Raw genomic sequence first — 24,113 nt, 5'->3', positions numbered from 1 at the left:
GCCAGTAGGACATTTACAAAGCATTTAGAACACCATAGCATGCCTGTCAAAATAGCACTGTAGACACGGAGCCATCCTCAATCGAAAAATCCTGGAAACTCTTATGGGACAGGCAGGTTCTGCCTCCTGGTAGAGAAGGAGCCTGGGGGGGTGGCAGGGCGGGATGGGGTCGGGGGGGTCTGTCTATTAAAGTCATGAAATGACTGGCAGATTTCTAGGTTTCTAGTCCATTGGATGATTTTAAGACTCCCTCCCCTGAAGATTCAAGGCAAGAATGTAAGTGAAGTTAAAAATTAAATTTTTAACTTTGACCTAGGGAGATCAAAGGATATGGTGAAGGATTTAAGTGGCTGAAATTAGCAAATCCAGAAATTCAATATTTTTTAAATTTGAGAGGAAAGTCTTCACAGGGCAAAAAGGAATCGCTTTTCCCTCCTAAATCAGGTTAGTAACTATATGCTTATATATTATTCATAAAGTGAAGTTTAGAATTAATTCTCCAGAAGGATTAATAAGGAGGGCTTCTATTAGAAATTTATCAAAGCTATTTAACAATCTGGGGAAATTTGGACAGGGGAGTTGGACAAAATATATCTTTTTATAGATTTTTCACAAGGGAAAGAAAAGAACATTCCTAGGGATGCGTTTGAGGTGGACAGTTATGTCAATAAAGGAGAGAGAAGCGTGTATTGTGTAGTCTTTAGTGCTTGTGGATGTGTGAGTGGCATGGAGAGTATGTGTGCTTGTGACAGCGGTGGGGTGTGTGTGTGTGTATGTAATACTGAAATAAATGGCAGCCCCAGATGTCCCAATGAGTAATAATGGTGGTTGACAGACTGCTCATTTATACATACTTTGCAAACCCAGCCTTAGAAATTTTAAGTATTTTTTGAGCATCTGATGTCATACATGCTGATATAGACAAAACTCTTTGATTCACCCACTTTGTGGAGCTTCCCACCAAATGCAGACCTGGCAGCAGGGGTCATTTTGTCCAGGGTAGTGAGGAGAATGATTTGCCTCTGCTTGTAAAAGCATTTTTAAAAAATCTTTTAGCTCTATGAAGATATAAGAAAAACAAAGAACTGTATGTTACCTTTAATTCCTTTTCTGACATCCTTCCTTTCTTTTTGTACATCCAAGTTTGTTGATTAGTTGCTAAATCATGTCTGATTCTTTTGCCACCCCATGGGCTGTCCTTGGTATTTCCCAGGCAAGAATACTGGAGTGGGTTGCCATTTCCTTGTCTGGGGAATCTTCCTGACCCAGGAATGGAACCTGAGGCTTTTGCCTCATCTCCTGCATTGTAGGCAGGTTCTTTACCGGTGAGCTACCTTCAATAATCTGCTTCTGTCTGAAAAGCTTCCTTTCACATTCCCTACAGGGTAGATTTCCTGGCAGTGAATTCTCTCAAGTTTTGTTTGTCAGTCTTTCTCTTTCACTTTGGAGGGATATCTTCACTAGATATAGAATTATGGCTTGGCAGGATGTCTTGTTTGCTTTTTAGAGTTTTCAGGTTTTCTGTGTATTTTGTAATTAACAAAAATATCATAAAAGTGAAATGTCAAAACAATGGGTACTGGTATGACAAAGCAAGTTTCCCTTGGATTAATGTTTTAAAGCAGAGAGAGGTGCTAGGTGGATTTTAACCAGTTCTTCCCTCTGTAATGCTGATGTCAGTGTGTTTTGCACTTGCAGGGGATAGAAAACAAACCCTTCAGCAAGAAGAAAAACAACCATAACACCATTATGCAAGTGGATAACCAGGTCTCTCCAGGGAAAGGTAGAAATTATTCTCTATGACATAGGCTTCCTTCTTCTTAAACAGGACACTACTGATTCCATGTGAGAAGATTTTGTCCATAAACACATGGACTAAAATGTAAAGCGTCTTAGAAATGTTCAGGAAAGGAGGTGGGGGGAAAAATATCCATGCCATGATTTTCCATTAGAAAAACCCTAAATAAAATAACCCATGTACCAAGATTATTCACACTGTTATTTTGATTCTTATACACCTGTCAGTTTATCACTTGGTGGAGAATGTCAGAAAGAGGGGGGACTATTTTGGTTCTATCTCAAGGAGAGAGAGACAGATACATGGATGGAAGTGAGGCAGGATGAATGTTCTTGAGTCACTGTACCCTTCAACATAAACAGCTGGATATTTACAGGATATTCTTTAGATTGTTTGTCTTAAGCAGGGCAGGGGAAAAACGATATGGAATTACTGCTATTAGATTAGAGTTATATCTACATTATGGGAGACAAAAATCCTAGAAGAGAGGGTGGGCAACAAATTGCATACTTTTTCAATTTATATAAATGTTAGTGGCCTATTAAATTTTATATTTCTTCTTGTGTCAATTTTGATACTTAATAATTTTGGTATTTTCATATTGTTCCTTTGTATTCAAATTATCTAGTCTAGTGTCTGTGTGCTCAGATGTATCCAACTCTTTGTGACCCTGTGGACTGTAGCCCACCAGGCTCCTCTATCCATGGAATTTTAATTATATGTGAACATATAAAAGATATAAACATATATATATGTCTATAAAATTGATTTCTGCCTTTATGTTTAACATTTACTTCTTTTTAGGATCTTTTCATTTTCTATTGTTCATTTTCCAAGTCTTTGAGTTCTCTCTTTTTTAATAAATATGTTCTGAGGTGTAGAATTTGCTCTTTCCAGAGCTTGACATGTAGTATCTTAATGTTACTCAGTCCCAAGCACTTTAGAACACTCCTTGTGATTTCTCTTTTTGTATGTGATTTCTTTTTTTGAGTTTCAGATTTTTTGTTCTTTGTTTTTATTGACATATAGTTGATTTACAATTTTATGCTAATTTCTGCTATACAGCAAAGTGACTGGTAAACACACATATACATTTTTTTATATTCCTTTCTAAACTCCTATGATTCCTTTTTTTCAAGACTTATTTTGAAATAATTCATATTCTTTCTGGAGCAATGTAGAGAAAAGAACATAACTCAGAAGGGTACCCTTAACTGACTGTGACAAGCCCTATTCCACACATGGTGAAGATAGCTTCCCCTTTGCCCTCTAGAGGCTTTTTTTTTCTCATCTAGGAATTTTCCCACTGTTTCCTTCAGATTTTCAGGTCTACTTACTCCCCTTTTGCTTTTGAGAATTTTAAAAAGGATGAGGTTGTTTAGAAAGCTTTGAGGCAAGTCATCTCAGTGTGCATGTATACACGTGTGGTTTGAAATGTTTTGCAGATGACCCAAGGCCAGTGAGTTTAAAGGCAAAGGAAGGGCTGGGTAATGATTAAATTTCTAAGACACTTTTTCCTTCCTTTTGCTCAGTCTCAAGGTTCAAACAGGGCAAAAATTTTTGCCTCCTGGAAAAGGTTAGGAGGCAATGGATTTTCCCCTCACTGACTCAGCAAGTCTTTGGCATGTAAACATTTCAGGAAAGGGTCACTTACTAGACTCTTCCGTTGCCAGGGCATTGGTGCCTGATTCCTGTTGCTCCATTTTCTGGGAGGCAAAAAGCAACCTGAGGGCAAATGTCTTCAGGGAAAAATCTTCCTTCAGTGATCAGTCTATGCCTTGAGGACTCTGTCTTCACAAAATTTTCGGCCTGAGTATCTTATCTTTCCTGCCAGATCATTCAAACTTTCAATGAAGTGTTAACTTTAAATAAATTTTTATCTAATATTCTTATCTGTTTACAAAGGGAGATCTGTCAAGAAACTAATTTTCCAGGTACTAATGTTACTTTTTTCACTTAATAATATATCTAAATGGAATCCTACAGTTGTACATAAAGAGCTTCCTCATCATTTTTTTAAGTTGTATATGAATTTGGTATTACTATATTATAACTTAACTAGATAATTTATTAGATAACTAGATAATTTAGATAAATTTATCTATTTAATTAGATAATTGCTAATTTATCTAATTTAAAATCTTCTGTTTCAAATAATTCTTCAAAAATGTACAATGATACAAAATTCAAGTCAATGGGATCACTGAAAAAAAAACTTATGTAACTAAATAGACTCAAATATGTAAAGCAAAATTAACACTATTTTTAAAAGATACAAAAATCCTAATAAAACATTAGCAAAACAAATTTTTTTTAATTTTTAAAAATCACAAAAACTAAGTCCAATCCTAGAAATGAAAGAATTGTTTTCTATTACAAAGTAAATAATTGTCATTCAATACAAATTAAAGAAGAAAACTATATGATGACCTCATTAGATTAAAAAAAATCTTTATGAAATTAACATTCATTCTCGATGAACACTATTAGGTAACTACGAATATGTGATGGACAGTACTCTAAGATGGCCCCTTTGCACTCTTGGGTGGAACCAAAAGGCAGAGGATAAAGCAGAGAGCTCAGAGGGCAGAGCCAAGGGCCACAAGGATTATCCCCAGGCCTCAAGAAAAGTTCAACATTTGTCTAACTGAACTTCAAAACTCTTATTGATCAGTGACTTCTTTTTACACTCCATTTCTCCCCCTTTTGAAACTGGAATGTCTGTATCAATTATCCTATGCCTGTCCCACTATTATAAGTGGAAACAGTGCGAGTGTGTAATTTGTCTCTCTAATTTCACAAGTTCGCTGATAGATACTATTCCCATAGTGGGTTACTTTTAGAAGCTTCATCCGTATTTGTTTTAAATTTTGTAAATTTGAGCTGACATTTTGATGAGGATTTGGACTTGAGTTGATAGTGTAATGAGATGAGACCTTAAGGAACTTTGGGTTGGGGTGAGTATGTTTTGTATATGGCATGAACATGGATCTTCTGGGACTAGACCGTGAATTGTTCTAAGACTGCCCACAAGATTCTGGCCCGTGGTATACATACACCTTCCTCCAGTTATTTAAGCAAATGCCAAGGTAGGTGCTGCTTGAAGGGATGTTGCAGATCTAAGCATGGCCCATAATCAGCTGATCTTAAATCCAGGTAGGACTGATCTAATCACAGGAACTCTTTAAATCTGGATCTAGAGGTCAGAGAGCAGCTAGAGAGATTCAAAGCACGAGAAGGATTTAACAGAAGAGATTCTTCCTTGCTGGTTTTGGGGACAGAGGGGGCCGTGTGACAAGCAGCATAATGCACAACATCTTAAAACTGAGAATAACTCTTAGCTGACAGTCACCAGGGAAATAGCAACAGAAGTACAACAACCACAGAAAACTGGACTCTTCCAATAGTTCCTTCCAGAGAACCTCCACCTGAGAACTCATCTTGCCTGATCACTTGATTTTAACCTTTGAGACCAGGAGTGAAAATCCAACCACATCATGCTAAAACTTATGACCTGCATAATTGTGAACCTTTTATTAAAAGGGTGCCATTTTAAGTCATTAAGTTTGTGAAAATTTTTTAACACAGCAATAGAAATAAATACACTTCATAAAGCATATCTACAACAGAACTTCCAACAAACATTATCCAAAATGTAAAAACATTAGAATTACTCTATGTAAATCAGGAACAATGGCATAAAACCAGAACTGCTTGATACAATCAGTAATATACTCGTGGTTCTGATGCAATGATACCATGAAGTAAAAGACAGAAGGATAGGAAAAGAAGAGATAAAATCATAATTTGCACATTCTGTACATAGAAAACCTCTCCAAATTAGCAGATGAATTTTTAGAAACAAGATTAACTTTTGGCTAGCTACCTGGATATAATATCAGTAATTAAAAGTCAAATTTATTTCTTGGAACTTCCCTGACTGGCCAGTGGCTAAGACTCCGAGCTTCCACTGCCTGGGATGCAGGTTCAATCCCTGATGGGGGAACTAACCCCCTGCTGCATGGTGTGGCCAAAAAATTATTTCTTTATACTAACCACAGGCAATTTAAAACCTCTACTGGGTTGTAATAATGGAGGTCCCATCCTCTTTTCTTTCAGGCTTGCCAACAGATGTGTTTTTGGATCTATGCCAATCTGATACGTGATCATAGTTTCTCTACACAATTTTTTTTGATGTATGTGGCTGGGGCATTATTCTGCCTACTACACATCCTTTTTTTTTTTTTTTTGTCTTTTTAAATTTTTATCTGCACCGCAGGGCATGTGGGATCTTAGTTTCACACAGGAGAGATGGAACCCACAACCCCTGTGGTGCAGGCACTGAGTCTTAACCACTGGACCACCTGGGAAGTCCAAAACGGTCCACATCCTTGCCAATACTCATTTCTTACCTTTTTTTCGATAAAAGTCATTTTAACAGGTGTAAGATGCTATCCCATTATGGTTTTGATTTGCATTTCCCTAATGATGAGTGAGCATTCTTTGGCTTTGCCTTTCTTTGGGATTGGAATGAAAACTGCCCACAACTGAGTGACTGAACTGAACTGAATTGAATGATGAGTGATGCTGAACATCTTTCCATGTACCTCTTAACGATATGCATCTCTTCTTTGGAAAAATGTCTCTTCAGTTTTGCCCATTTCTTAATCAGATTTTTTTGGTTTTGCTTTGTAAAAATTTTTCCTGTTAAATTGTGCGAGTTCTTTTTACTCTGCTCAATGTTATGTGGCAGCCTGGATGGGAAGAGAGCTTGAGGGAGAGTTGATACATGTATTTGTATGGCTGAGTCCTTTTGCTGTCCACCTGAAACTGTCACACTGTTTGTTAATTGGCTACATCCCAATACAGAATAAAAACAAAATTGAGTTCTTTTTATATTTTGCAGTCTAACCCCTTATCAGATAAATGATTTGCAAGTGTCTTCTCCCATTCAGTAGGTTGCCCTTTCATTTTGTTTATAATTTCCTTTGCTGTGCAGAAGACTTTTAGTTTGATATAGTGCCCTCTGTTCATTTTTGCTTTCTCTGCTTTTGCTTTTGATGTCTTATTAAAAAATCATTGCCAAGACTTATGTCAGGGAATTTACCATCTATATGTTCTTCTAGAAGTTTTATGGTTTCATGTCTTGAGTTCAAATTTTAATCCATTTTGACTTAATTTTTGTATATGGTATAAGAGAGTGGTCCAGTTTCATTCTTTTGCATGTGATTGTCCGGTTTTCCCAACAACATTATTGAATATTTTAATATTTATTGAAGTATAATTACATAAAATATGGATCTTAAGTATATATTTAGATGTGCTTTGAGAAATGTATAAACTTACAAACAAGACTCATAGAACATTACATTAGTTTAAAGTCCCATGATGTCCCTTTGCCCTCCTTACCAAGAGGAAATTGTTATTTAATATCTAGCCACATAAATTAATTTTGCCTATTTTTTGAAATTCATAGAAATAGCACGCATAAAAATGGTATTCACTCTTTGGTGTCTAGCTTCTTTAGCTGAGCAAATGTTTGTTGGGATTCATCCAGATTGTTGAGTGTATCAGTGTTTCCTTCCTTCATATTTCTGAGTAATATCCATTGTATTAATATACTACAGTATGTTCATCCATTCCAAAGATCCAGCTATTTTAAATAAAGCTGCCATGAGCAATTCAGTACAAGCCTTTTGTAGATATATATTTTTATTTCTCTTGAGAAAGGCCATTTGTTGAAAAGACTAATATCTTCCGTTGAATTGCATTAGTGCATTTATTCAAAAACATATGATCATATGGACTCCCTATTTTCTCCTATAGATGAATTTGTTTGGTCTCACACTAACACTGCATTGATTACTGTAGCTTGAAGCTACCTCAAATACATTACTTTTTTAAAAATTTATTTATTTTAATTGGAGGCCAGTAACGTTACACATTACTTTTTTTAAAATGCAACTTTCTTCTGCTATGTGCACATATGAGTTTCTCAATCAGACTAGTCATCTTAGTTTTAAGAATAAAGTAGTTTACTTGAGGGAAGGTCTTGTTGGTTATTCAGGGGACTTATTTCCAAGAGTAACTCAAGGTGTTTTTAAAAATGTTCCCTTTAAAATAAACATTAGGAAGGGCCACTCGGAAATTTGGACCCCTAATGTTAAAATATGTTTTTTTCCTCAGCTGTGTTAACAATGGATATTTTCTGGCCATTATTAGGAAAGGCCACTCGGAAATTTGGACCCCTAATGTTAAAATGTGGTTTTTTCCTCAGCTGTGTTAACGATGGATATTTTCTCTCGTACATTCCAGTTCCATATTTCTGTTCCATTCGTTATGGAATCGCTGTCTTCCTGCTCCTCTGTAATGTTATAATAATGTCACAGCGTGTGTGTATGAGCCTCACAATGATAGCCATGGTGAACAGCACGGAGCCACAGGGTTTGTCCAACACCTCCACAAAGGAGCTCCAGGATAACATAAAGGTATATCAAAAATATTACACACAGTCATAAGTTTAAAATCCTATCTTGCCAACTAATTTGTGTAGAGATTGAATGTTATCATAATTGATATGATAGTAATTATTCAAAAAAGAAGCTCAAGTCTTGATCTACCTCGTCAGTAGTAAACCTAAATGAAGATGTCCCATGACTAAAGTATGTCTCAGTATTTGTAAAGGGCAAGAGAAGTTTGGACAAGAGAAAAAAGGAAAACATCTTAAATGAGAAATAGAAATCAACACGTTTTCTTTCTTATTTATGTTTTTAACTTACAGTATATTTACATGTTTTGTTAATTTCACCTACAGAAGGTAATGGGTTGATAACTATCTGTCAGAAGATGTAATACAAAAGAAATGGAAATAGATAGGAAAAAATATTTTTTCACTATACTTATGTCCCTTTTTTAATACACAAGCAAATAAAATATTTCCTTATTTTCACCCCTATTTATATTAAGAGTAATGCTCTATATGCAATGTACTGCACCCTGATTTTTTTTTTTAACATAAGCATCAGAACCAGATCTCAGATTTGACACATATGTAGGAATTCCTACAGGGAATTTAAAATAACTGTAATTAATATGTCAAGGGGTCTAATGGGAAAAGAATACAATACCAGAGAGGTAATGTCAATAGAGAGGTGGATATTATTAGAATAAAAAAAGAAATAGTAGAAATCATGGCAATTGTAACAGGTATAAAGAATGCCTTGATGGGCTCATATGTAGTATCAACACAGGTGAGGAAAGAATCAGTGAACTGGAATATATGAACTTCCCAAGCTAAAATGAAAAAGATGAAAAAATAAAAAACTAAGCAGAACATCCCAGAACTGTGGACAGTACCAAAAGGTGTAACATGTGCTTGATTAGAATATCAGAAAGAGTAGGAAAAATGGGAAGAAGAAATATTTGAAAAATTAATGGCTGAGAACTTTTTGAAGTTAATGGCAGACACCAAACGACAAATTCAGAACACCAAACAGGGCAAATACTAAAAAGAAAATTAATCAAGAACAACAAGAATTACCATCCAGACATACATATTCAAATTGCAGAAAACCAAGACAAAAAGAATATCTCAAATAAATCTGGAGGAAAAAGACTACAGAGGAACAAGGATAAAAATTACAGATTTCTTAACAGACACCACTCAAACATAAAGAAAGAAGTGAAATTTCTAAAGTACTGAAAGAAAAAGAAACCTGCCAAACTCAAATTCTATATCCTGTGAAGTTACACATTTAAGAATTTTAGAAGTTGTATACTTTATGACAAAGATTAAATACACAGTTTATTGTGTCAACTGTACCTCAAAAAATCTGTCAAAAAATCAATTTTATTCAAAATTGTTTAATTCTTGAGTATTCCATTGCCTTGGTTTAAACATCAAGACCCCCTTTTTCTAGAGAAATGGCTACTCACAAAAGCTGTATTTTATTTCCTTCACTGCAGTAAAAGAAGGGGCAGCTCAAACTGTGAAGCTTGAACTTTTCTTTGGCACATTCACCATCCCCCTCCCCGCTAGGAATCTGCTGCTGTAATCCAGGAGAACTGACCTTCTTCAAATAAGAGTCATAGAAAAGGAATTCAGTTTTCCCCTCTACAAAGGTACTAGATGAAGAAATTGAATAGATAATTATTCTCAAATATGAAAACTCACCAGATTATTTTCCCAAAGAAGACCTAAATTGTAAACTTAAGTTACAAATGAACCTAAAAACTAGCAAAGTAACTATAACTAGGGAAGGAACTAGTGTCCCACATTTAGGTACTCAAAGCCGAGATGGCCCGGTGATAGAAGTCTCTGCTCGGATAGCGGATGAATGGAGGAAAAAAAAAAAAGAAATGGACAGAACTCAGAAAACTGATACGATAATACTAGACAGAACATTTTAGAAAAGAAGGCAAATAACAAGGAAAACGAGAGAACAGAAACCAAAGAGAGCGCAATAAGGGACACTGAGTATAGAAAAGAAAAGGAGGGAAGATGAGAAAGTGTTACACATAAATGAGAAATATCCTCTGTCTTCCCTCTGCTAAAACAGCCAAAAATATATATATAATTATTTTATTTTGTTTAAAATTTACCAATCTGATAGAAATTATGTCGTAACTTTAAAATTTATTAATGAATGTATACATTTTTATATTTCTGTGATCTATATTTATTGGTCATTACCATTTTTTTCTCTTATAAGTTATCTATTGATACCCTTAGTCCATTTTACCTACTGGGATATTATCTATTTTTTCATTTCTATGACTCATACAGATGTATATATATTTATTCCTAAGATTTATATAGGTTAATTTACATATTTATATACAGAGTACTTTATTTAATGATAACTAGTTAATGGATTGAATACGTAAATACTCAGGTTTTATTCTTCTGGTGTGGGGAATTTCATCTGAGGTGAGTGGTTTGAATTCAACTATGGTGCCCACTTTTCTTCTTTTTCTACACTCCACTAGAAAGAGTGACGGCTTTATGCCATAAAAAAAAACCCAATATTCTGAATAATTTGCACAGGGAGAGTCGAGCAAATGTGTGCTGAATCATCTGATATGTGGAAAGGTGAATATTGATATCCTTGGGAAAATACCTGTCATTTAGAAAAATATGGCAGAGCATCTTGTTCCATCCTCTGAGTAATCTCCCACCAATGAAAAAGATCTGGAGCTTCCATGACCATTTGGCTACTGTATAGAGGCCCGTCACTATTAGTATTCAATATACTCAGAGTGATGCTTCTACCAAATCTCTCATGGAAGTCCTTTCTATCAGACAAGACATCACTATCTACAGCTATAGGATGACAGGGATTTGAGAAAGGAAGACAAAGGATGAAGGGCGCAAGATAACAGTGACAAGAAAGCAAACAGACAGACTCCTACCTAGTTGATTATTTCATAGTCAACCAAGAGTACCATTTAGAACATTCTTTATCTAAAATAAACTACAAAGGGACTATTTTAGACATTTCCAAAAAAGTTTTCATCTTGTCCTCACCTACTAAAATTAAAATTTCTTCCTGTGCAGTGAGTCCAAAAATACTACAGCCTCCTCATAGTCCAAAATGTAAGTTCAATATTAAGAATTTCTTATGTCAGATTTAATAAAGCAACAAAACTATGCAAGACCCCCTAGCCAAAACCAGCAGAGGAATCCACTCCTGAGACAGACAACAAAACATGCCACATCAGAGCCAAGTGAAAGAAGAGGAATGGCCTTTTTTCCTTTATTATCCCACTCAATTATTCCCATAGTTCAGCCTGAGAACTTCTCTTCATGATTTGATATTCTCTCTGTTGCTACTTTGCTCTCTGGGATCAGCGTGTGTGTTGTTAGGGGGATACGTTGTTTTGTCAACAAGGTTAACGGAATAGAGAAAAAGGATGAAAAGGGGTAAGTAGAAATTAATAACTGCAGTCAGTGTAGTACTACATGGTATTCTACAGAGGAGTTTGCATCTATTAGTAATATTTAAGAAACAAGTATTAGAGATGTTGGAGGTGAACCTGTAGAAATGTTCTGGATTCACCGCCTCCTACAGACACACCAAACATATAGATACCTACGGAAAATTTTCCTCTGGGAAAAAAATAAAAAACTGAATACTCCTACACATCAGGAGAACAAGAAAATGCCCATAACCAAGAGGAAATGCTGAGACACAATCTCACTGCAAACCCCTGGCAAGGTGACCCAGCAAGACATCCCTCTCAGGAGTGAAGAGTCTGAACCCCGCATTGGGCATCATCCCTGCACCTGAGAGATAAGCCACCCAAAGGTCTAGCTCTGAAGGCCAACAGGGCTCACAAACACAAGTCCCACAAGGGTAAAGGGAACTGAGAAATGGTTCTTAAATGGCTTGCCCATGGACTCACCTACCCCTTGGCACAGCACAGAAGCAGCTGTTTGAAAAGCACCAAGACATTCTATGAAAGAGGTTTATTTGCTTACCATAAACTGTTGACTTGCGGCACAAGCATCTAATTTAATACACATCCAGGGTCTCCTGGGGTTCTTTCTCTTTGGGGACAGAAGCCAGTGAATGCCATCCTTGTGTTCTCTCTTTGCTGTACTCCAGAGAGCCAGTATCTCCCAAAGGGGCAGCTTTTACATTCACCTGGCACTCTTGTTCTGGTGCTCCATTTTTTTTTTTTTTCCTTTTTAGCAGCTGCTCCCTTGATCACCTGGCTCTGGTGGCCAGCAGGGCTTGACAAAAGTAGTATCTATTTGTGATAAAAATTCTCAGCAAGTGAATATACAGGGAACATGCTTCAGCATAGTAAAGACCAGCAATGTAACAAGGCCACAGATAACATCATACCTAATGGTGAAAATCTGAAAGCTTTTCTTCCAATGTCAGGAAGAAACAGTGATGCCCACTCCCACCACTTTTATTCAGCATAGTTTTAGAAGGTTTCACTGGCACAATTAGGCAAGGTAAAAAAGGAGGGGTATCCAAACTGTAAAGGAAGAAGAAAAATTGTCACTATTTGCAGATGACATGACATTACATATAGAAAATTCTAAAGACTTCACTAAGGAAACTGTTAGGGCTAATAAATGAATCTGGTAAACTCGTGAGATACAAAATCAATATACAAAAATCTTTTGTGTTTCTATGCACTAATAAAAAACTGGCAGAAATAAAATTAAAACAATTGCATCAAAAAGAATAAAATAGCAGGAATACATTTAATCGAGAAGGTGAAACACCTATGCACTAAAAACTACGTGACACTGATGAAAGAAACAGAAGAAGATACAAGTAAGTGGAGAGATATTTTGTGCTCATAGATTGGAAGAATTCATACTGTCAAAAAGTCTACAGATTAGATGTAATCTTTATCAAAATTCCAATTACATTTTTTACAGAAATAGAACAAACAGTGCAATTTGTATGGACCCAAAATAGCCAAAGCAATAAGAAGAAAGAAAAACAATAATAAGAAGAAAGAAAAAGGCATCAACCCCTCTAATTTCGAACTATATCCCAAAACTATAATAATCAAGAAAGTATGGTATTGATATAAACACAGACACGTTGATCAATGAAGCAGAGTAGGTAGCCCAGAAATAAATCCATACATAAGGTGGGCAATTAATCTATGACAGAGGAGTCAAGAATTTACCATGATGAATGGACAATCTCTTCAATGAGTGGTGTTGGAAAAACTAGACCCCTAACTTATAACAGACACAAAAATTAACTCAAAATGAATCCAACTTGGAACATAAAACCTAGAACCATGAAACTAAAAGAAAATATAAATGAAAAACTCATTGACGTTAGTCTTGGCTATGATTTTTTGGATTTGACATCAAAGTCAATGGCAACAAAAGCAAAAGTAAACAAGTGAGACTACATCAAACTAAAAGCTTCTGCATGGCAAAGGAAACCATCAACAAAATGAAAAGGCAACCTACTGAATGGGAGAAAATACTTGCAAATCATGTATCTGATCAGGGATTAATATCCAAGATATATGAAGAACTCATCTAACTCTATAGCAAAAAAAAAAAAAAAATCCAACCAAAAAGGAGCAGAGGATATAAATGGACATTTTTCTGAGAAAATGCATTCAATATCATCATGGAAATGTAATTCAAACCCATAAGATATCACCTCACACCTGTCAGAATCAGTTCAGTTCAGTTCAGTTGCTCAGTCGTGTCCAACTCTTTGCGACCCCATGAATCGCAGCACGCCAGGCCTCCCTGTCCATCACCAACTCCTGGAGTTCACTCAGACTCATGTCCATCGAGTCAGTGACGCCATCCAGCCATCTCATCCTCTGAGGTCCCCTTCTCCTCCTGCCCCCAATCCCTCCCAGCATCAGAGTCTTTTCCAATGAGTCAACTCTTCGCATGAGGTGGCCAAAGTACTGGAGTTTCAGCTTTAGCATCATTCCTTCCCAAGAAATCCCAGGGCTGATCTCCTTCAGAATGGACTGGTTGGATCTCCTTGCAGTCCAAGGGACTCTCAAGAGTCTTCTCCAACACCACAGTTCAAAAGTATCAATTCTTCAGCGCTCAGCCTTCTTCACAGTCCAACTCTCACATCCATACCTGACTACTGGAAAACCATAGCCTTGACTAGACGGACCTTAGTCGGCAAATATGGATATCCTGTCAGAATGGATATTAGCAAAAAGATAAATATTGTATTGGCTAAGATGTAGAAATATGGGAACACTAGTGCACTGGTGGTATAATGTAAATTACTACAGTTGCCATGGAAAACAGTATGTATGAAGGTTCTTCAAAAAAAATAACCATATGATCCAGCAATTCTACTTCTGGGTATTTATCCAAAGAAAAAGAAAACACTAACTTGAAGAAATATCTACATCCCATGTTCATTGCAGCATTATTTACAATATCCTAAGTATTCATGAATAGATAATGTAAATGTGGTACTAATATTTAATAGAATATTACTTGGACATAAAATATGAAATCTTGCCATTTGCTGAAACATGAATGGATCTTGAGGGCCCTGTGCTAAGTGAAATAAATCAGACAAAGACAACTACTATATAATTTCATTTATATGTAAATTCTAAAAAAAAACCAAGCTCCTGGACACAGAGAATAGGTTGGTGATTGCTAGTAGCATGGGATTGGGGAGGCTGGGCAAAATGGGTAAAAGGAGTTAAAAAGTGCAAACATCCAGCTACGAAATAAGTTATGATGGTGTAGTAGATGGCATGGTGACTACAGTTAAAAGTACTATTTTGTATAGTTGAAAGTGGCTAAGAGAGTAGATCTTAAAAGTTTTCATCACAACTAAAACTAGAACCATATGTTGTCATGGATGTTGACTTACTGTGGTGATCATTTCTCAATATATACAAATAGCCAATCATGTTGTACACCTGAAATAATATGCCAATTGCATCTAATTTTTTTTTAAAACAAGTTTTAAATGTCTATGCTGTGCAGGTATGGGAGGAACAGATGATGCCCTTTATAGCAAGGACTTTGTTATAGTTGAGGATGCCAATGATAAAACATAATTACAAACAGAAAATGATGTTATCAGAAATAAATAAGTCATATAACAGAGGAGATTAGGCAGAGGGCAGATATTTTACATGGGGTAAACTGGAAGACTGGAAGACCAATTTTCCCGCATTCCTGAACATTGTAGAAAATCATTTGCAGAGTGGCTAAATCCATCTCCTTTTTTCTTTCAGAACCCTGTGTATAACTGGAGCACTGAAATCCAGGGGATCATGTTAAGTTCCATCTTCTATGGTGTACTCATCAGCCAAATTCCTGCAGGATATTTATCTGGAATATACTCTTTAAAGAAAATGATTGGTTTTGCATTACTTCTCAGCTCTCTATTTACCCTGCTCCTCCCACTGGCAGCTGAATTTGGAGAAATTTTGGTCATTATATGCCGAGTAATCAAGGGAATGTTCCAGGTATAAAATAATGCAAAATAGAATATTACTCAGCCATAAAAAAGAATGAATTTGATTCAGTTCTAATGAGGTGGATGGACCTAAAATCTGTTATACAGAGTGAAGTCAGAAAGAGAAAAACAAATATCATATATTAATGCATATATATGGAATCTAGAAAATGGCATTGAGAAACTTGTTTGCAGTGAAGGAATGGAGACACAGATGTAGAGAATGGACTTGTGGACCCAGTGGGGGAAGGCAAGAGTGGGATGAATGGAGAAAGTAGCATTGACATATATACACTGCTACTGCTAAGTCGCTTCAGTTGTGTCCGACACTGTGTGACCCCATAGACGGCAGCCTACCAGGCTCCTCCGTCCCTGAGATTCTCCAGGCAAGAACACTGGTGTGGGTTGCCATTTCCTTCTCCAATGGATGAAAGTGAACAGTGAAAGTGAAGTTGCTCAGTCATGTCCAACTCTTCACGACCCCATGGACTGAAGCCCACCAGGCTTCTCCATCCATGGGATTCTCCAGGCAAGAGTACTGGAGTGGGGTGCCATTGCCTTCTCTGCATATATACACTACTAAGTGAAAAATAGATAGCTGGTGTAAAGCTGTGTATAACACAGGGAGCCATATGGCTGATTCACATTCTTGTACAGCAGAAACCAATATAACATTGTAAAGTGATTTTCCTCCAATTAAAAAGATAAAAAAGATAGTGCAAAAACTAGAGTTTAAATTCACAGAACATGTCAGCGATCAAATGTTCTAATCATTCTTTCAGGGGATAACTTTAACAACTCAGCAAGTAATATGGATCAAGTGGGCTCCTCCCTTGGAACTAGCCCGACTTACTGCTCTGAGTTTGTCAGGTAATGACTTAGGGCCTAGAATGTTTAATCCCATTGTCATCTCATTGTAGCATGTTCTGCCCTAGAACATAAGAAATATGTGTGTTTTGAACTGTCAAGCGCTTTGGAAACCATCCACACTAAATATGTGGAAATTGTCCAGGACAGAGAAGAGGTTTCCTTATCTCTAACAACAGCAAAAAGAGAAAAAAGCAAATATTTCATTATTTTCTTCTGTTTGGTATTACATGAATGTTTCACTAGAAGTTGTTCACTGCCACCATGAAGCTACGTTATCTCCATTTCCAGATGCCTGCATTCATTACGGATGTTCTTTGTGCCTTCTGATTAGGACTTCTACTAGGACCCTGCATTGTCCTGCTTATCACTGGATTCATCTGTGACTCCCTGGGATGGCCCATGGTCTTTTATATTTTTGGTGAGTCTCTTTCTATAAAAATCCAAGTCATTATTTAAAGGTCTAAAAAACCTAAAAGTAAATGCAAAATTTGATAATTTATATGAAGTTAACAATATTAAAAATAATCACATTGAAGGAAAAAGAGCAGTCAACATTCATTAATTTCTTATTGCAAGCAAGACATCATGTTCAGAACTATACATGCATCATTGTACATAATTTCACAACTCTATAACATCAGTGCTACAGAAACATATCCCTTATGTAAACTCATGGGGAAAGGGATGATCAGAACAGGTCAAACATAATATGAGTATACTATGTATACTTAATATCCCAAGCATGATTTGGTACATCATCTTATGTGAAAGTGAAAGTTGCTCAGTCATGACTGACTCTTTGAGACTGCATGGACTATACAGTCTCCAGGCCAGAATACTGGAGTGGGTAGCTATTCCCTTAACCAGGGGATCTTCCCAACCCAGGGATCAAACCCAGGTCTTCCACACTGCAGGCGGATTCTTCACCAGCTGAAACACCAGAGAAGCCCAAGAATACTGGAGTGGGTAACCTATCCCTTCTCTAGGGGATCTTCCAGACCCAGGGTTCGAACTGGGGTCTCCTGCATTGCAGGTTGATTCTTTACCAGCTGAGCTACCAGGGAAGCCCTATCATCTCATAATCAAACACATTAGTTTCTAGAGTGACACACGAAATTCTCAACAAATTGGAATAAATGAAAAACTATAAAGGACTGGGGTTTCCAGATAAGTTAGAAAATCACTTTCAAATCTTGATTTTAAATTTGTCAATAAGGGACTGTGGATGAGTGCTTTTATGCTCATTTGATAGACAAATAATATAGAGTCTTAATGCAGAGGGATCTATTTATGAAGTGATTATTTAAAATGATATAAAGATGTGGCAGAATCACAGGGTTAGAGCAGTGATCTGGTGCTAGCAAAATCAAAATTAGCTAGAAGCTAATACCATCCCCAGGCCCAAAGGGGCAAGCAAGGGAGTAGTTGAGGGGAATCCACTAGGAGAGAGTCCTGTAGAGATATCTACATTGAGAGGACCTGTGACTTTTCATAAAAGGGAGTATAGACTGAGGCAATGCTGGGGAAGGTGATAACTAGGGAACGAGACACCCTGATCTCATTCAGGTCTCTCCTTCTAATCTTCTGCTTAGGCTTTCTTCTGCCTAAATCTATCTGGAAAGCAGAAGACATGGGGCCTGTTGATGTTCATTCAAGTCAGCCATCTGTGGCCAAAGCAGGGTAAAGAAGGGTGGAGAATGAATCTACAGGGAGCCTCCAATACCCACAGGGAGCCTCCAATACCCACAGGGAGCAACTGGGCAAGCCATAATGTGAAAATATGTCTTCCATCCTCTCAGTTTCACTGCTCTTCATCACTGTCATTAGTCATCAAATATTTTTTCTGCTCCTTTCTCTTATTCTCTTTCTGATATTCCCACTACACATATATTACACCATTGTAGTTGTCCCACAATTGTTGGATATTCTTTTCCTTTTAATGTTTTTATTCTATTTGCATTTCAGGTTTGGAAATTCATATGGCCATTTCTTGAAGTTCAGTGATTTTTTTTTCCTTCAACTATGTCTATCTTAATGAGCCCATTAAAGGCATTCTTCATTTCTGTTACAATGTTTTTTAATTTACAGCATTTTCTTTTGATTGTTAGAATTTGTCTCTCTACTTACTACTTATTCTTATATGCTATCTTTTTCACAGGCTTTTTAATCATGTGTTAAATTCTTGATCTCATAATTCCACACCTCTGCTAATATCTGAGTCTAGTTCTGATGCTTGCTGTGTCCCTTCAAACTGTTTTGTTGTTGTTGTTGTTTTCTATGCTTCGTGGTTCTCTTGTTGAAAGCTCAACAAAATACACTAAAATGAACTGAAATAAATAGCCCTTCAGTGTGAGGTTTTATGTTTTACTGGCTACAGGTTAATCTGGCTTACTGTGTGCTCTGTTTCAGAGGCTACAATTTCCTCCAGTATCTTTGTTTTTGTCTTTCCTGTAGTTTTTTTAGTTTCTCTAGAGACTTCTTAAATAAGATTTGGGACATGCAATTCTAGATGGATTCCCACTAACATGCAAGGATTCTTCTGATATGGTGGTAAGGTGTGTATGTGGGGAGACAGTGTCCTGTGGTCTATGATTTGGTCTCAGGGTTTTGGTGAGCCTGTGCCCCTGAGCTTCACCAGTTCTTCTCAGTTTTGTTTTTTCCCCCTCCTTAAGTGAGACAGGAAGAAGGGTCTGGAGTTGGGTGTTGCCCTTTCCTTAAGTTGGTGAGGCTCTGATAAAATAATTTCCCCTTGAGTAGTTTTTGTGAAGAACAGAATGCTCTAGATGTAATTAAAAATGGTTACTTTCTCCATCTTCTCCTAGAAGGATTAAGAGATTTTATTCTTATATTCACTGTGAGAATCTGGCAGGTCTTCTGGAAATAAAACTCACAAAAGTGTGAGGGGTCTGCTTAAGCCTGGGACCCCTCCCACCCAGACCTTTCATCTCTCAAACTTGTCCACACTGAACCTACAGTAAACCATCAAATGCTAGGTTTTCCTACCCTGCTACTGACTGGTTCCATTGGAGTTTTCTGTTTGGGGGCTTCTGTTCTGAGAACTTGTAATTCTCTGCAACTGTCTGTCTGTCTCTCTAGAGACAGGAGGGCAGTGGTTTGGGGACAGTGGTTTGCCCTGTGACCTCAATTCTCTGCCAGATCAAAGAAGCATTGTTGATGTTTATAATTTCATTTGATGATGACTTCCAAACTCCTTATATGCCTCCCAAATGTTAGAACTGTCCAAGCCTTGATGCCCATAAATCAAGTTGAATTTCTTCAGTCCACATTTGACCTGAACAAGTACCATCAGTCAACCCAACAATACCATTCTTTCCCTGATGCCTGTACCTTTGACTCCATGTGCTGAACTTCAGTGATCAGGCATTTCCTTCTCATCTCAGTTGCTGTGGTCCTGCTTTCCCTGCATTAGACTTCATCCTTCTGGCCATTTCCTCTCAATCTCTTTTGCAAAGACTTGCAGAGATTCTCCTCTTCTATTTGCCACTAACTGTTGTCTTTCTTCAAAGCTTTTCTCCAGTCTCCTCCTCTACAGCTATTTTCCCTCTCTAGACAATATAATCCATGCTTAAGTGTCAGTTACCGCTTACTAACCATGTACCCCTGAGCAAGTAAGTAGACCTTTCTGAGCATCTATTTTCCCATTTTTAAAGAAAGCTAATAGCATCAAATGAATTTTCTAAGGATTGACTACAGTAATTTAGAGAAATATATTGTATTTCCTGTGTATTTATTAGGTGTTCATGTCTACTTACATTTTGCCTTGTGTTTCGGCACTCAGGTCACAGAATGAGGTGGAAATGGTATACTGTCAAACTATTCTTTTAATGTTGTCTTCAAGTGTGTTGCAGAAGTCTGAGATGCCACAGTGGCTCCGGCTTTCCACATGGTCTGATCTCACTACCTCTCATCCTCATCCATTACCATCCTCACCTTGCTTGCTGTCCAGTGACACTGGCTTCATAACTCTGGACCTTGGTACTTATTTCTCCCCCAGCCTGGAGTATCTGTGTCCACATCGATGTCCTCACTTTCCCTGAACATAGTGCTCCTTTGTTCCTCTCCCCATAACTCTCTTCCCTAGCTCTTGTCACTGACATTTATTACCTTTTGCTTAATCATTATTCACTATCTCTCTCATCCATTAGAAAGTAAATGCTATAAAGGCAGGGTATATGTCTGCTTTATTCACTGCTGCATTCCCATGACCTAGAATGGTACATGGTACATAATGGCATTTAACCAGTATATTTGTCAAATGAATGAATGCATTTCTGGAGCCTGACTACTAAGCAGTATACATTCCCTATCCTAACAGAGGATTCCTTATGATCAGATCATTAGTATGAAAAAGTCAAAAGCAACAAATAATTTGGCACACTCTTATGGGACTTGGACAATCCTGAAGGCCTAGGCTGCAACTTAGGAGTATGGCTAAGGCCTACTTCTCAAAACCAGGTGATTGTCAAGCCCATATGAGCCCAGTTACACCCTCCTCTCACAATAGAACACATTAAGAATCTGTAGAGATGATGGCCTAAGAGCAAGGAGGCCCAGCTATCCTACATGGAGAATAATAGAGGCTAAGAAGTCAGAAGAGGCCAGAGGGTTTGCTACCATTTCTGTAAAATTCACTCTGTTTGGAGATGCAGGTGTGGATACAAAGAAAATTATGAAAAATGTAAGCCTTGCTGCAAATTTCCAAAAAGAAAGAGGAGGTCCTAGTTCTCAGACCAGTAATGAAAAGTGCCAATTTGGAAAAGAAACTCACTACAGACAGAGCAATTTCAATTCTAATTTGTCCTGCTCTGATAGGTGCTTGTGGCTGTGCCTTAAGTGTTCTCTGGTTCATTCTGTTTTATGAGGACCCAAAGGACCATCCATATATAAGCATCAGAGAGAAGGAATACATCACATCCGCTCTCACCCAGCAGGTAGAACCCGCATGCTCCACTTTGGTATCGCCCAGATTCTGTGCCAAATGAAATGTGTTCCAGCTTGACCTAATGGGCTAATGATTAATGGGTTCCCTTCCAGGTCAGGTCAAGTACACCCACCAAAGTGCCCATCAAAGCTATGCTGAAGTCTACTCCACTCTGGGTCATTTCCCTCTGTAATTTTGCTTTTTTCTGGTCAAATACCTTCCTGAGTATTTATACACCAATATATATTGACTACAAGCTTCATGTTGATGTAAAAGAGGTAAGTACACCTTTTCCTCTTCACTTTATGAAGGACTTTGTGACCATGTCTTTCTACCATGACTCTAGTCCTAGCTCTTGCCCATCCCTATATTATTTGAGCTTTCGAAGTGGTGCTAGTGGTAAAGAACCTGACTGTTAATGCAGGAGACAGAGAGACAAGGGTTCAATCCCTGGGTCAGGAAGATCCCCTGGAGGAGGGCATGGCAACCCACTCCAGTATTCTTGCCTGGAGAATCGCATGGACAGAGGAGCCTGGCAGGCTATAGTCCATAGGGTCTCAAAGTCAGACATGACTGAAGCGACTTAGCACTCATACTATTTAGCTGATGTTCTTTACCTAGAGACTTCACCATTTCCAATTATTATGTTAATGTTGCCCAGAACAAAAGGTGTAGCCATCCTGTCTAGCACTCCCACAAAAATACACACCACCCAGCTTCCCAGCTTCCCTATCTCCCATTCCCTATAACAACAACCTCTGTGTATTCCTCAAAGCTCAATACTATTGTTCCCTGCAGGGATGGGGATCCTCCCCTGAAAGTCAATTGGCCAGAGTCTACCACCCATCACAGCTCATACCAATCCTCTCCATGGGGGAGAGGCAAAGAGTCATGTGAACCCATGACTCATGTCTTGCTCTGAAAGGACTGGCATTCTCCTTGCTTTTCTGACTTGAAAAAGTACAAATGCTTGAAACCTTCTGTTGCTTGATGCCATAATAACCAGGAAAGACTCCTTTAGAAATGGAATCTGGGCTTGCCACTTTGAGACATTCTATAATGAATTTCCAACTACCCAGCCTAGGGACTAGCATGACAAAAGTCTTTTGAGCTCCATATGATTCAGTGTAATCTTCCACTAGACCACAGATTTGTTGCAAAGATTAACAGCAGCTGGTCCAGAATAAGCACCATATACATGTCTTCTGTTATCATTATTATTTGTCATTTTCCTCAGGGACAGCATTTCCCATTCCCAACTTAGTTTTCCTCTCTACCATCTAGAACTTTCAGGCCCCATGATAATACAATAGAAAACTAAGCAAATTGTGATATCTGTTTCTGACCTCAAAACTATTTTTCTCTTTCTCTTGGGTAGCATGAAATAATTCTGGGGTTGCATGTTGATTGTTTCCTGTGTGACAATTCAAACTTTCAATACTGAATTTCAGTGTAGAGATTATTCCATTTCTCATATTCACTCACAATAACATTTCCTCCTCAGAATGGGCTGCTGTCTTCCCTCCCCCATTTGTTTGCCTGGATTTTTGGTGTCCTAGCAGGTTATATGGCAGACATCTTCCAGACAAGGAATACTTTCAGTCTAGTCACCATCCGGAAACTCTTCACCTCACTAGGTAAGAAATAGCCAATACGTTCAAGTATTTTGGGGTATCCCCCATCTTTGGCATACACCTGACTGTTGTCTGAATCATTCCGTAGGATTTCTCCTGCCTACCCTCTTCAGCCTCTGCCTGCTTTACCTGAGTTCCAACTTCTATGCCACTATAATTTTCCTGATACTTGCTAATTCAACAGCAAGCTTTGCTATGGGTGGACTAATGATAAATGTCGTGGATATCGCTCCCAGGTAGGTTTTTAAAATCTCTTTCTTGTATCTAAGTTCTTAAGGATGTTTTAAGATTTCAACTATTTTGGAATTGATGGTCAACAGGCCAAACATTCTGAAGAAGCATCGATATAGGTCAGACTTAAAAAGTATATATTATCACTCCTCAACCAACAATTAGTAATATTTATTTTGCAACGAAGGAAACTGACATTCAGATACTTGATTATCAGCCTAAGATCTCACCACTGGCTTGGATATTACCTAGGATTTTAATCCAGATCCAGTTGGCAAAAAACTTTTCCTCTTTTTACTGTGCTATATGCCCTTTTTAGGTATAATAAGTGTGATTAATGGAAGCAGTTCTGTTGTTTGCACAACTCCAGGGGACACTGTCCAGGGCTGGCACTTTCTGGAGAACATAGATCCAATATGAACAGAATTCTCTGAAGTTTTGTAAATCTGCGGCCTGGGGTAGAGAGGCAAAGATCAACCAAGAATATTCTAATTTGTCACAATTCTGTAAAGAATCTTGTCCATCAGATCTATACTAGGGGAAGGCCAAAGTAACAAAGACATGTATGCATTTGATTTATTCATTTTTAGACCCTCCTTGAAAATGCCTGAAAGTTTTCTGGCTACTTGAAATTATATAAAGACATAAAAGGATTATTTGATACAGAATACACAATGCCAGTTGGGCTA

General features: G+C 37.6%; 1 protein-coding gene across 1 annotated transcript in view; it reads left to right on the top strand.

The window, feature by feature from the left end:
- Positions 1–159: 159 nt before the first annotated feature.
- Positions 160–24,113, top strand: part of SLC17A1 (solute carrier family 17 member 1) — a 51,542-nt gene continuing 27,588 nt past the window's right edge. Inside the window, exons 1-10 of the mRNA XM_040250131.1 lie at positions 160–444; positions 1,699–1,783; positions 8,114–8,286; positions 15,524–15,757; positions 16,530–16,617; positions 16,949–17,035; positions 21,451–21,569; positions 21,673–21,837; positions 23,064–23,196; positions 23,282–23,429. Of these exons, the coding sequence (XP_040106065.1) occupies positions 1,750–1,783; positions 8,114–8,286; positions 15,524–15,757; positions 16,530–16,617; positions 16,949–17,035; positions 21,451–21,569; positions 21,673–21,837; positions 23,064–23,196; positions 23,282–23,429 (1,181 nt within the window). The 5' untranslated portion in view covers positions 160–444; positions 1,699–1,749. The remainder of the gene's footprint in view (positions 445–1,698; positions 1,784–8,113; positions 8,287–15,523; positions 15,758–16,529; positions 16,618–16,948; positions 17,036–21,450; positions 21,570–21,672; positions 21,838–23,063; positions 23,197–23,281; positions 23,430–24,113) is intronic.

This window comes from Oryx dammah, unplaced genomic scaffold (assembly GCF_014754425.2).
Source record: "Oryx dammah isolate SB20612 unplaced genomic scaffold, SCBI_Odam_1.1 HiC_scaffold_11, whole genome shotgun sequence".
In the NCBI taxonomy this organism is placed as follows: Eukaryota; Metazoa; Chordata; class Mammalia; order Artiodactyla; family Bovidae; genus Oryx; species Oryx dammah.
The sequence above is the reverse complement of the archived record's forward strand: the minus strand, read 5'-3'. Positions and strand labels throughout refer to the sequence as shown.